A 14,398-nucleotide genomic window follows, 5' to 3' on the forward strand; every position below is an offset into this window, starting at 1 on the left:
CTGCCCTCATTTGCACATAATGCTAACACACGGTAAGGGGTTGTTGAATTCTGGGCTGTTGTGATGTGTGAACATGACCATGCTAACAAAACATAATTTGTTAACTACAAACAACCCAGAAAAAGAACCTATGGTTTGTTGTGGAGTTGTTAACTTGGGGTTGTATTAATCATGGGTAGTCATGCATGAAGCCAGAACCATGGGTTGTTCATGAGTTCTTTCACTGTGCTACAGAAGTAGCAGGTGAGAGTGGTAAAACATACACACCAGCCACTCTCCATGCCAGTACCACAGTGCCACAAAGGCACTTGGGATACTGGGAGGGAGCAGGCAAAGGAGGAGGGAGGGAGACAACCCACAGATTGTGAAAATAAACGATGGTTTGTTTGACTCTTCCGGACAAACCCTGGAAAGAACAATAAGCCATTGGTTAAATAAACTATGGTTTAGCATTATGTGCACACCAGGCCACTGTCTTCATAGTATTAACATCTCACATGAGAAAAGCAGAAATCACAAACTTAAGGATTCTTTACTTTAATATTTTTTTATTTATTAACCACTCCTTGGTGTTCAATTCAGGCCTCAGTAGAATAATGTAACATTTGGGAGCAAAGATGGAACCCAGTATGCCAGCACTGGAGGCCAAGATGGAGAAGACCTCCACAGCCACCATGTATTTCCCCTTTGTGCTCAGGTAGACTGGAACAAAGGACACCCAAACACTACAAAACACTAACATGCTGAAGGTGATAAATTTGGCCTCGTTAAAACTGTCAGGCAGTTTCCTGGCTAAAAATGCCACAACAAAGCCGACAAAGGCCAGGAAGCTCATGTAGCCGAGGACACAGTAAAACATGGTGACTGACCCTTCGTTACATTCTAGGATGATTTCTCCCATCACGGAGTGCATGTCAGAATCACGGAATGGAGGAGAGGTTCCCAGCCATGTAATACAAATGCCTATTTGGATAAGGGAGCAGTAACACACAATGGAGCTTGCCAGTCTTTTCCCCACCCATTTCCTCATTCTGGATCCTGGTTTGGTGGCCACGAAGGCCAGAACCACAGTGACAGTTTTGGCCAGCACACAAGAAACAGTCACTGTGAAAATGACACCAAAAGCAATTTGTCGGAGAAGGCAGGTCACCTTCTCTGGCCTGCTGAGGAAGAGCAAAGAACAGATAAAACAGAGCAGGAGCGAGATGAGAAGCATGTAGGTAAGGGTCCGATTATTGGCTCTGACAATTGGTGTATAATGATGCTTAACAAAGATGGCTAGAACCAGTGCTGTGAGTAGAGAGAAAGACAGAGCAAAAAACACCAAGCTCATCCCCAAAGGCTCTTTAAAAGATAGGAAGCTTATTATTTTTGGAATGCATTGTGATTGGTCCTTGTTTGGATAGTGATCTTCTAAGCATCCAGCACAGTCATCCATATCTGGGGAAAAAGGAGAGAGCGATGCAGATTCAGGGCATGTGGGAGAGGGACAACCACTGGCACTCTAGCATTAAACTGGAAGTACTGGACGTATTCCTGGACAGAGCCGATATAATATATCCTAGGGCCACAGTTCCACATCATGAGTAGCATTGCACCCATATAGTATACTAGCTGGCCAGAGGACACCATGTGCAGTGTAGATGTGCTGTGGGATCAATCGCTCTTTGAACACTTAACAACATGTGGGTTACATGTGTCTACAGACAAACCTTCAGTTCTGTGATGTACCAGCACTAAAATGAGAGGCTGTAGTAGTATACCTTACAAAGTATTGGATACATTACTAATGAACAAAAGTTATCTTTTACTTCTTCCTTCCTGCTTTTCTCCCTCCAATCCCAGCTTCTCCTTAAACATCCTGAATCACTGTCTTGGTGCAGAACCCCTGGTTTTTTGGTTAGGTCCTATTCAAGCACGTTTGTTACATTCCAGTAAGCTACCTCACAGATCCACCCTCACTTCTCTCCTACATAACACAGCAAGCATAACTGAAATTACTACAAAGCCTCATATATGCTAATCTCTGTCAAATATTAGATAAATAAATCATGAAAATGCTGGGAAAAGAGACAAACACATTTGAGGCCAACGGTGGTCTCTGAGATCATCAAGGGGAATCCCATGAATAACACATCTCTACAAATTCATGAATGGTGGCTGCTAAGATACAAGCAGAAGGAAAAGCTGCAGTCATGCACAGCCACAGTCTTTTTGCACAAGATCTAGCATGACGCATCTTTGGTCTCTTACCCTTCTGGGATGAAATTTTGCCTTGGGGACATGGAGCACAATCATAGCAGCAGAATGTCTCTCCCTCCTTCTGTTTCCTCCTGGAACCAGGAGGGCAAGGTTGGTTGCATACAGAAAGAGGTGGCACCTGCCCATTTGAATAAGACAAGAACCTTTCAGTACACAGAGAGAAAAAATCTCATGTAGATCAAGGGTATTTTGGGTTGGGCAAACGGAAAATTAAGGTTCAATTTTGGGACCGATAAGCAGTTAACTGATTGGAAGATATTAAGACCCAGTTGCCGCGCCATGATAAACAACATTTTTTTTTTAATCATGGGTTGTCCTGAATGAGGCAACATGCTCCCACTGCAAGCTGGAGTGGTTAAGTGGACAACGCTATCAAGATACCACCAGCCTCTGAAGTCATGTTTTCCCATGCAAACATGGTGGGGATCCTCTCCTCCACGCTTCGCCCACCTGCATTCTTGGCTAGACACATAGAATCACATGTCTAGCCTGGGCCTTGCAGAGAGGCTGGGAACAGGCCTGGAGACCCCACAGGAAGCAACATAAAGGGGCTTCCGCAGTACCCCCACCCACCCCTGGGGACACTCCCTTTTCATCCTCTCTGCACTCCATGTTACAAGCACGGAGAGGCAGCCACTGCAGTCCTCGCCACGCAGGCCATGAGGGGGAGGAAGAGGTGGGGGGAGCACAGCTTCTCAGCTCTGAGTTTGGAGCGCCGTCTCTGAGTTCAGAGCCAGTAAACTGAAAAATCCTGTGGCCCTCTAGGCAGTGTCTAGAGGGCCACAGGATTGCTCTCTAAACAGCCCAGAGACCCGTTGTTCCTGGGTTGTTTAGTTTTGCACCGGAGCACGGACCTCTGGCTTCTCTCTCCACTGACGAGCCAGAGAAGTAACCGATGGTTTGTTCTAGGCTTGTTTCTCTGGCTCGTCAGGGGAGATGCAACCCAGAGGTCCTGGTTTGGACGTAGTGCTATACAGCCCGGAGACTGTTGTTTAGCAGCTCCTGCTAATGGGCAGCACAGACAAACAAGCTTGTTTGTTCCCAGCAACTCTATTGTCCTAGAGATTGTAAATACTGCAGTTGTGCCCCACCTGCTTAAAGCTTCTGTGCCACACCATTTTGTCTTCATCAATGGAAAACTCCTTCCCTGGAGGAGCCTCCAAATCCATCTTTCCAACCATGACTTTCACGAAGGAGTTGTTTGGAAAACTGACCAAGCTGGTAATATCAAATCTGGCTTTTAATTCCCTATTTTCACCAAAAGACACTGTTTCTCCACCGCTGTTGTTAAATGAAACACCCCTAAGAAAGGGGTGGAGCTGAGAAGGAAGAGAAGCAAAGGCACAATGGTTTAAAACTTTCTTCGTTAGAACTGGATGATTTCCATATAGGGCAGAGTCAGCCCTGTGAAAGCAGCTGTCGGTGGAAAAGCAGGATAGTAATTAAATAAATAAATATTTTAATGCTCAGAAAGGATCCAAAAAATTGTGACAACCTAAATGGGTCTAAACGAGGGGAGGGTGAGACAGAGGAAGGGAAGATGACAGGGAGAAGATGGTGGTGAAAGGGTGGGCATGTGTCCTCATCTACAGAGTACAGTTCTGTATTTGAAGGACTGCCAAAAGACCATCCTCTATTTGAAGGTGTCCTGTATTTGAAGGGCTGTCCAGTCCAAGTCTGGTTTAAAGATACAGACCCATAAGGAGGGAGGGCAGCTACAGGCCTTGTGGTTGCCCATCAACACTTAGAACCTGGACAGCAGACTGGACAGGAGGCACACAGGTCACCTGGCCACACCCTTGCCCACTACGATGAGATATACTGTAATTCTATTTACATTACAATAATGAGTTCTACGTTTGGATTCATGCATGTAAATCAGCATATCCAAATTCCATGCAAACCTGTGCCTCTTTTGTCCTTTGTCCTTGGGTGATGCATTTCCTTTTTTTGGTAATGCACAAGCAGCTGCCTTAAAGAGGATGGGCCCCTTGAGAATGCCCTCTCTACCCCTAATGCCCTTACAGTTCTCCAAGAGTTGTCTCATGAGAGCTTCTAAGGAGTTATATCAGATACTGGAACAAGTAAACCATCTTCCAGATGCTGTCCCCTAAGGGACTTCTCTCTTGAAGCTTTCTTGGAGAAAGGTGTGTGTGTGTGTGTGTGTGTGTGTGTGTGTGTGTAACCAATCCGCAACATTTGCTGGAATGGGGAAAAAAGCGGGGGGAGAGAATGCTCTCATAGGGATGCTGCACTCAAGAAACAAGGATTTTGGCTTCTTCAGGCAAAAGTGCCACCTTGGGAAAAATGGGGTGGGAGCAATAACTCCATGACAGTTTCCTGGAATGGGGCAAAATTGAGGTGGTGGTTTGCTGTCATAGGGAGCCTTCAGATGCTGTACACCCCAATTTCTCCCTGGCTTTGACGCCAGGGTAACCCCAGAGCTATAGCACTGTAATGTGCAAGGGAGGGACGCATCCAACAAGCCTCCCGATCTGCACCAGGCGAGCACTGACTCCGCTCCTCCTGAAAAGCTTGGCGCATGGATTGTTGGCTAAGTCCTTGTGCAAGGCAAATTCTGATTTCATACAAGTGCTAGCCTGCAAGTAGGGATGGTGGAGAATTCCACCATGGACTCCAATGAGGCTGGATTCTTTAGAATCCAGCCCCCTGGAGTCTGTGGAGGAACAGACCACTCCCCTCCGCCACTCCGCAAAATTCTACCCGGACGGACTCTACCTGCCACCGGCCGGGCCAGGCCGTCCACTGATGTCTGCTGCCCTGGTCTGCAGCCGCAAATGGCATCCGGCGTAGTGGATGCCATTTGCGTCCCTGCTTTAGCCATGACAGGCTACATAAATATTTACGTAGCCTGTCATGAAAACAGCAGGGACGCAAATGGCGTAGCTGGACGCCATTTGCGGCCGCAGACCGGCAGCGGACAGAAGTCCGGCTGCGGACAGGCCCAGCCGGTGGCCCCGTGGACTCGCTGCGGAGCAGAGCCGGCCGGGGAGGATTCCGGGGAAGGGACGGATCGCTTCCCCACACTGCAAACGCCCCAAACCGGAACAGTGAGTGGGGTTCATACACCCCTTCCTGCAAGTATTAATCCAAATATATTTTATTAAAGATGCAAAATAAAGAGAAATAGAGAAAGGGGGTTGCAGTCAAAATAATAGCGCACTAGTGTCTAACTGATCCTGTGCACTTAGAAATCTTAACATAGTTCTAGTAACTTTACATACAAGGTGACCTTTCCTGCTGCATGGGCCTGTCCACAAGAGGGTCTCTGCAATGTCTCCCCAGGCAAGGTTAAAGTAGGCTTTAAAAACCTTATTTTAAAGATAGTTTTATGGGGTGAGTCTCAGACAGGGCGGGGTGGCGGGGTGGGGGATGACAATGAAAAAGGCACTGCAACTTTATTTATTTTTAGTCAAGTTAAAGCTCTTTTGTTTGCACACGTGTTTAACAGAAATATAATCACACTCCATAATACGCGGATGCTGTTATGCTGCTGGTGTCAATTTTCTTAATTGCTTTCTATTTCATTCTTGTATTGTTTTAATAAATTGTAAACCAACCTGAAAGGAAGATATATAGATATTTAAAATAATAGATGATAGATAGGCAGCGTGAAGGGCAGGTGTGACAAAATCACTTGCTTGTTATGATATTCTGCTTTGTTGTATTAATATTAATGTGTTTAGTTCTGCAGGGAAATTGCATACTGCTAAGAAGGGGTAACTGAGAGCAGGATGGGGCTTGTGTGCGATTGGCTGTTTTAGTTCCACCTGAGGGGAAGGGGTGAGTGAGTGATGCTTGAGGAGGGTTTATTTTCAGTTCAGTCCGTTAGTAGTTAGTTTGGGGGAGAGATAGGGGTAGGGAGGCAGGTTTAGGCTAATTAACAATAACTTTGGAAAAGAAATAATAACATATACAACACTGAAATCACGTCTCGTAAATAATAAGCTTTTATTTTATTTTCCTGAGTTAAATCCATGTGCCAACTTGGTCTTCATTTACGCTACCTTGTTCATGAACTCATAATAGCCAGCACTCACTTCCCAAATTAGAAGTCACAGTAAGAGCGATAGAATCGACACACTTGGCGTTAATTGTGGTTGGGAAAAATGTTGGCCAGGTCAGTGGCTACAGCTGACTTGGCAGTGACGTCCTACTCCTTTAGGCTTATTATCCTAGGTGTGTAGGGATAATAGGGGAAAGCCTGAGTAAAAGGAGTGCCGGATGTCACAGTAGGTATCTTGACACGCTTGTCAAGGCCCTAGCTCTCTGATAGTAAGTAGAGCTATCGGGGCAGATGTCTGCAGGCACCTGATTGCTGGCAACATTCTGCTGATGTGTTTTAATGGGAGCTGGCATGGGCCAAGAAGAAACAGGTGATGTGGGGAGATGGGCCATCCTTTTGTCCTACTAGACCAACAAGAGGAGGAGTGTATGGTCTTTGTGTATAGCAAGAAGTCAGTCTGTGCTGGAAGTGGATCGGAAAAGGACGCAGAGAGGTGACATGATATCTGGAAGACACCCAATGAGATGATTGGTTCCCTGGATGGCCGATGGGGAATCAGCAGGAATCTGTGGGAGCGTTAAAGCTGTGAACACTCTTCTTATCCTTAGCCTGCGTATATGTGCAAATAAACATTATCTCTCAGAAACACCATAAATCTCCAGTGAAGAGCACAGTTGTACATGCCTCTGGTTGTCATTGTTCTGCTTATTTCAATTGTGCTGTGTCTCAGAAAAGGCTTTACCTGCCAAGGCTGCAGATTTGGAAGCTCCACCCTCGCTCCCTTCACCATTGCTCTCTGTTTGGACTTTAATACATACATGGCATGTAAGGCATGTGCCACAGCATACACCGCACTGTAGACACTGTAGCTGTGGCCGGTCATGCTCATTTCAAAAATGGAGGAAGGAAGGCTTTCCAGCTTCTCCTCTCCAGTGCAGGCTTCACTGTTCTCCTTCTCCATACTGGGATTTGGAAAGGAACACCTGAATGTTTGTGCCCAGAACTCCTCAAGAAAACCATCTTCATTTGTCTCAAAAGGATTTCTGAGCTGAAGAAATGTTCTGAATCCTTGTACCTCATTTGAATGAACTGCGAAGGAGATGGAACCATGGAAGACTTGCATATCCCATCCCATTTGATAGGGCACTGCTAAGAAATCCAGCTGAGCAGTCATAATCCACACCTTGCCTACAGGTGTACGGACCATATTTTCAATTTTACTTGCTCTTAGCAACAATCGCAAACAAAGTATCGACTTGCTTTCGCCAAAGACAACAACAGCATTTGCTTTGCTCTCCACAATAACTTGATAGATTTTAATCCACCTGTTTCGAATGTGAACATGAGTTGCTTCTGGAGTTCTCTCTGAGAAGGCAAAGCAGATGCCTTTCTGGGAAAGCAGGAGTTCCATGGTCTGCAAAAATCTCTCTCCACTCTCACCATCTGCTGTGAGAAACCCAACCCATGTCCATCTGAAATTCAGAAGTAACTGAGCGATCCCAGTGTACTGATGTGCTTCGTTCAGGACCATCCGGTAGAATAGAATAGACTGTGGTTGATCCCCATCTTCCAGAGCAAAGGAGCCATAACTCAGCTACAGGAAATAAAGAGATATTTTCCATAAACATAATAAAGAAGCTGTTATTTGTGTCTGCTTTTCAAAAAGAAGGGGACAGAGTTGTGACTGGGATCCACCTCTGCTGTTACAACAGAAGTGGATGGAACAAGTCAAGGTGATGAAATCCCTATATAACTATTCCGTCAGGAATGGGAATATTTTCATATCCAACCTCAGCCTGTGGAAGGGTGCTTCAGGAAGGAGAGCGGAAAGTGGAACAGTTTGTGTCAGCCTTCCCCAGCCTGGTGCCTTCCAGATACACTGGACTACAACTCCCGGCATGCCCCATCCAGGGATGCTGGGAGTTGTAGTCCAATACAACTGGGGGGCGGGGGATTGGGTGAGGCTGGTTTATGTACTAAGGCATGTAAAACCATAGATCCTGAATCGAGTTAGTTTTGTTTTGCATAGTGCCTGTGCCTTTTATGAATCCCTACGATTCCTTCTCCTCAAAGCAGATATTACGGTACTTGTGGACTGACTGCCAAAAATGACCATTCTCTTTTTAGTGTAACATCTCATCCGGAAAACACTGATGGCAGATCACCATGTTGAAGTTTTCCCTGTCCTGCTCCACCGCACCCAGCACAGTCAATCATGTGGAGGAGATCGGTAAGGAAATGAACCCTGTGGTAATGTTACATCACATGTGTCCCAAATAAAAGATTACACTGAAGAACTAAATATCCACAACTGTCATTCTCAGTGGCAAATGCACCTGGGTCATACTATACGGTTTCAGTTTCATAGTCAACGCTTGCAAATAAGCGACTCACACAGTAGTCTGTTTCATGGATGGAAGTTCTGTATGAAGTAGAATTTTGGAGAAGAAGGCCATTGCCTGGAAATAAAGCAAGTATCTAGAGAATGGGTGTGTGTGTGTGTGTGTGTGTGTTTATGAAAGTCAGAGAGAGAGAGAGAGAGAATGGGAGAAGGTACACGTTCTTTTCAAGATATTTACTAATAGTGTTTGAGTGGGAAACTTTTTTGTATGAAAGCGATATCCCATTGCCCAATTTCAGCACATGTAAAACTTTTTGAAATATTAGCTGCCCAACCCTCAAGGTGCTTGCAAAACTCTCCAGGCACTCTGGTACTTACACTAAGGTACAGTAGTCAGAGTCTCTTGACCCCTTTTGGAAATAATTCTTAATACTCAAATTATCTTTTACTATCACAACATTCCAACCGTGTGCAGTTTTCTCGCAACTGAATTAAATGGTAAAGTCTGTATTTGTTCTTTCTACATTAGGACCCTCCTTCTGTGACAGACACTGTTCTCTGTCTCTCTAAAATACAAAACCTTTCTGGATAGAAAAGGGAGAAGCACATGGCTTCGGAACTAGCTTGTGTCTTACCTGTGGAATCTTGTAGATGCCCAAGATGTCTGCCATGCGGAAGGAGGGTTCAAAGTCCAGTCCCCCAATGGCTGCTACCAGGATTCTCTGGAAGTCGTACTTGTAGTTGGGTACAAACCTACGGTGTGTGGAGAGCATCTCCAGAGTGGCCCGATAGGCCATCCTTTCATTGTAATAGCTATCATAGATGTGGAACCCCAAGGTGACATTTGGCAAGAGCTCAGGGCTTGCATTGATTTCCTCGACAGCAAACACCAAGGCCAGAACATGCTGGTAGTTCTTGGACACAACGCTGCAATGACAGGTAAATGATGCATCACTGGGGGGTAGATAATGCATCACAGAGACATTTCCATGCTATCTGCTGCACAGAATGTCCCCCTTTACCCTCTTACAGCTGTATACATATATCTAAAACCCTATCTTTTATTGCAAACAGCACCTCTGGTGCAAACGGCCATTTGGAAGGGCTCATATTCTGTGGGAAACTGGTGCAGAACCCTATTCTGGGTGAGGGATATGGTGCTGAATTGGGGCTCCAACGGAACATTTCCTTCTGAATAAAACTGGCAGTGTTAGGCATGCTTTGTAAACAGTACGATTAACATAATTTATTGTTTCGCCATAAAGATTTCCAGCTAGGCTTAAACCCAGGCAGGTCTCCCTTAAGCACTGCCTAGGTGAAACTATGTGGTGAGAGAGACAGAGACAGAAAGGCAGAACACTCAAGGAGGAACACATTTTCTCATCTTAGTAGCACACCATCCTGTACTTCTTCCTGCTTCAATCCTAGAAACTAGACAATCTGCCAGGTTTCTAGGAGCCAAATTACAGTAGGTATAGGAAAGATGTAACTGATGTCCTGACATTGCATCTGCATCGAGCATCTAGCAAGCCCCCCTTCCACACTTTCTCACTGCCAGGGTCACTATCTATCTCAGGAATGCCGGCAGGAGGAATCTCTGCCAGCTGCTGTGCCTGTGAGGGATAAGCTGGCTCCTCTCCCACAAATTGCTGATCCTCCTCAGAATCAGAACTGCTCTGGGGTTCTATCGGCTCAGTTTCCACCCTGACAGTAACTGATGTCCTGACATTGTCTCCCACTCGCATAATAAAAGCAACCATGGAGAGCCCCTGTTTGATTGTGACAATGGTGCTGGCTGGATTAGGAGGGTTTAACCCGGATTCTTCTGGGTTTCCAATCCGGCCCTCCCACGTTCCACAGATGGTCAAGCCCCCTTCTCCTGGCCCCAACCCCTTTTCCTCAACCACCCATTGTTTGGTGGTTTGCTGGCTTTTGTGCAGTTTTTTCCCATTCTAAAAGGTTGAAACACCTTTACTAAGGAGCAGTTACTGACAATATGAGCTTTAAGCTAAAATATGCTGGTATTTTTTGAGGTTTGGGCCCCATCCCTTTTAGCTTTAGCCCCATCCCTTTTAGCTTTAGCCTCATCCCTTTTGCCTTTGCCCCCACCCACCACTGGAATATGGCCCCTGAAAGCATCTCCAAAATGGAATTTGGCCCTCAGGCTGAAAGCGGTGCTTACCCCTAGTATTACTTTTACTCACTGTGCCATTTCCCTGGTTTTCATCTCCCCTTGGAGCTGCTCATTGCTCTATTGGGGGGGAAAGCATGATGTTTAGACCAGGGAGACAACTAGGGGACAGGCTTATTCCCCTCTTCCACAACAACACTAGCCCAATCCAATTTGGGGGGCCCTTGCAGTTGCTTCTAACTAAAAATCTGATCATGGATCTCCCATATCTCATGAAGTGTCATCCTATCCCTTCCGGCCCTGAGTGGATGTCAATCTTACTGTAACCAATAGAACATACATCCGAGTAAACATAGCTAGGATTTGATATTAGTAAGTATCATTATTGTGCTACCTGAAACATAAAGTACTTACAATAGATTACGCATGTCATGGATGGTGAGGTATCCTGTAAAGTCATCTTTTTTTAGAGAGGCCAAGAGGTGAGAAGAAAGCCCACCGATAATAACGTCACCTGGCTGATAGTACTCATGTGGAATATGGAACAGATAATTGATGGTGCAAGAATTGATACGTCCATTGCATGACGTGTGTGGCAGCAAGACAAGCACTAACACCATCAACACCACCATATTTACCATCTCTCTTTTTTCTCTACTCTGTGACCCTATCTACAAGAGTAGCATTTGGAGCCACCTCACAGTAGCCTGTCTTGAATGACACTTTATGGTCCCAATGCACCAGATGAATTCTTGAGACCTGGGCTCTGCAATCAAGAGAGAAAGCTGCGATCAGACTGTGGGAGACTTGCCTCTCCCTCTTCCCTAGCCCTGGCTTGGAATGGAAGAGGAGGGTTTTCTACCTGCATTTAGTCTTCTGCTAGTGATGTTTGGAAACGTATGGGGGCCTTGTGAGAAACAGATTCAGTCTTCATGGCTTGGATAATTACAGGGAAGATAATAACAGGTTCTCTGAAGCAGGGAGACCTGGTGAAGGAATAGAAGAAAACACGTTTGCTATATCTTAACATAAATGTTCTCTGCTCCATTATGGGACAGCTAAGGTCTATATGGATAAATCCAGGATGGGATAATCAAATGTTTAAGGCCGGGGCCGTGGGATACAGTCAGGAGGGAAGTGTGCCTGTTTGGTGATGAAGCACCAACTCATCGCTTTCATCCTTGAGCAGTGAGCCTAGGGAACCACACATCGTCCGCGTTCAGACATAATGCTGAACTGTGGTTTATATGAGTGAGCCCTGGGCTCTTCGGCTTCCCCCTCTCCTCTTCCGGTGTGGTTACAAGAGGACTGTGTGTTGTTGTTGTTGTTTTTAGACCAACTACAGTTTAGCATTATGTCTGAAGCCCAACAATCTGGTTGGTCTTAACTATGTTTTACTGAAACAAGCCAGTTTCCAACTGTGCTTGATGATGTTGGCTTGTTTCCCTAAACCATGGTTACGATTAACCACAATTTGGGGTTCAGCTACAATCCTAAACTGTGGTTAATTGGAAATGGAAGGCAACATTTCCAATTGCCTTCTGATGTCCACACCAAAGAAGGAGAGGGGAAAGTATGAGCCTGAGGTTCATGCATATAACAGAGTAAACTATAGTTTTGTGATAAATCCAAGCTTGGCCATACTGTCTGTTGCATTCAGCAATTGCAGGTTAATTTGGTATGGTCCTAAAAGATGCATTACCAAATAAACAATTTTCTCTCATCTGTGGTGCACAGGTTTCCACTAATGGCTGGGAGAGAAACCAGAATTTATGTGAGGGACTTATTTCTTTATTCAGTAAATTTCTATGCCACCTTTCCGCCAACAGTGGCACTCAAGGTAGCTAAGAATATTAAAATAAAGATTAAGAACAAAATCTCAATTAAAACATAACAGAAAAGCAAATCAATTAAAAACACAACTAAAACTATAATGATAAAAAATGGCACCCAACTAGGTAAAACCCCATTCAGCAGCACATCAGCTTACATGCCAAAGGCTTTCCCAAATAAAAAATCTTTGCCTGTCAGCAGAAGGACAACAGGGAAGGAGCCAACCTAGCCTCTCTCAGAGAGCGAGCCTGGGGGCAGCTACTGAGAAGGCCCTCTCTTGCATCCCCATCAAACATGCCTCCAATGGTGTGACAGAGAGAAGGGCCTCCCCTGAAGATCTTAAAACCCAGGCAGGATCAGGAGAAGGTGGTTTTATGTTCAGGTAGCCTGGTCCCAAGCTACATAGGACTTTATAGCTCATAACAAATGATGCCACAAATGTTGTAATTAGTCAGCTCATTGGTCGAAACATGTGTATTCATAATGCTCACCTTCATTGCGAGCTTGGATTGATGAATAACGAATTTGCTATAAAGTTCAAAATTGACTGTGAGCTTTGGAGCATGCACAGTAATGCAGTACACAGATGTCCCAGCCACCCCTAATTTTTTAGTTATCTTACCACCTACACCCCCACTCTCAAAAAGCATACTTGACTAGGGCTGTGCACTGTTTCAGCCTGAGGCCCGAACCCCGAGTTGAAGCGGACCACTTTAGGCCCCTCCAAGGCAAAGCAGAGGGGGCACAATGCGACCCTAAGTGGGTTGCAAGGTCTGCAACGCGTTTGGTGCATGTAGGAGCTTCGGTGCCCTGGCCCAGCTGCGCCAGTGCCTCCGATCCTTACCCGAGGTGACTCACAGGAGTCATCACCACTGCCGCCACTGCCTCTGTGGCCACCATCACTCTGTCAGCATCACCACTATCACCGCCACTATCACCATTTTAAAATGGCAGCTCCCTGGAACAAGAGCCAGAGCGCATCCAGGGCTCAAGAGTTGGCAGCGGTGGGCAGCGATGACGGTGATGGCAGCAGTGACAGTAGTGGCAGTGACAGCACAGACGGCGGAGGCAAAGACAGCAGCAGAAGAGGCAGCAAACAAGGCAGTGGCAGCAGCCCAGGTAAGGAGCTGGGGGTTTGCGCAGGGGTGTCAGGGCCCCCCGAAGCAGGATTCAGATGCCACTTCAAGTCCGAGGCCAAGTTGGGTCAGGGTTGCCCAAATCAGCCCAAGCCGACTCGGGCCCATCTCCGAAGCCACAAAGCGGCTTCCAAGTCAGATCAGGGGGTCCATGCATAGCCCTTTACTTGATGCAGTCTCATTTGCTACTTCCCGCATTGTCGTCCTTGCTGCTGCCACACTCTAGCTCTGTGGATGACTTCTTGTGGTACATCTTCATACTGGGCTTTGACGATACTGAGTAAACATCACATTATATCACCATGCAGACAGGCCGTGGGAAAGTTAATCCAAGGCAAAGTCCCAAAATACAGGATTTAAGGAATGCAATAGTGCAGGGTTCAAGAGAGTCCAAGCAACACAGTATATGGGATCAGCGACGTTGTACCAACAAACCTCCTTTGCCTGTGAGCCATCTTTTATGTAGCGGCAGGGCGACCAGAGTTCCTCACTTGTTAATCCAGGCCTACTGGAAAACGTGGCCTGGAGCCAAGAACTCTGTGCTGTGCAAATGAGAGCCTGGTATTGATGATTTGTCAATTTATTTCTTCAATCAGTGACTACCCCAGCCATTTCCAAGGGGTCAGTGGAGGAGAGAAATAGCATAGAATTAGAAAATATTATATAAT

At 45.9% G+C, this 14,398-nt stretch overlaps 1 protein-coding gene across 1 annotated transcript; it reads right to left on the minus strand.

Moving 5' to 3' along the window:
- Positions 1–228: 228 nt before the first annotated feature.
- On the minus strand, positions 229–13,091 carry LOC146341249 (vomeronasal type-2 receptor 26-like). Its single transcript, XM_084807334.1, has 8 exons — positions 13,086–13,091; positions 10,835–10,881; positions 9,266–9,557; positions 7,032–7,883; positions 3,354–3,581; positions 2,254–2,380; positions 561–1,440; positions 229–316 (listed from the first exon to the last, which is right to left on the minus strand). Exons 1-8 carry the CDS (start codon positions 13,089–13,091, stop codon positions 229–231), a joined length of 2,520 nt encoding a protein of 839 aa, XP_084663460.1.
- Between the last annotated feature and the right edge of the window lie 1,307 nt (positions 13,092–14,398).

The sequence above is a fragment of the Heloderma suspectum genome, chromosome 6, assembly GCF_057233095.1.
Source record: "Heloderma suspectum isolate Gila_16-S chromosome 6, 16-S_ref, whole genome shotgun sequence".
Classification (NCBI taxonomy): domain Eukaryota; kingdom Metazoa; phylum Chordata; class Lepidosauria; order Squamata; family Helodermatidae; genus Heloderma; species Heloderma suspectum.

Excerpts from the sequence above, each read along its gene's own strand:
- LOC146341249 (XM_084807334.1), bottom strand. Across the intron at positions 7,884-9,265 it reads GCATCTACAAGATTCCACAG|CTGAGTTATGGCTCCTTTGC; the intron begins GTAAGACACAAG and ends TATTTCCTGTAG. Across the intron at positions 3,582-7,031 it reads CAAATCTGCAGCCTTGGCAG|CTCCACCCCTTTCTTAGGGG; the intron begins GTAAAGCCTTTT and ends CTTCCTTCTCAG.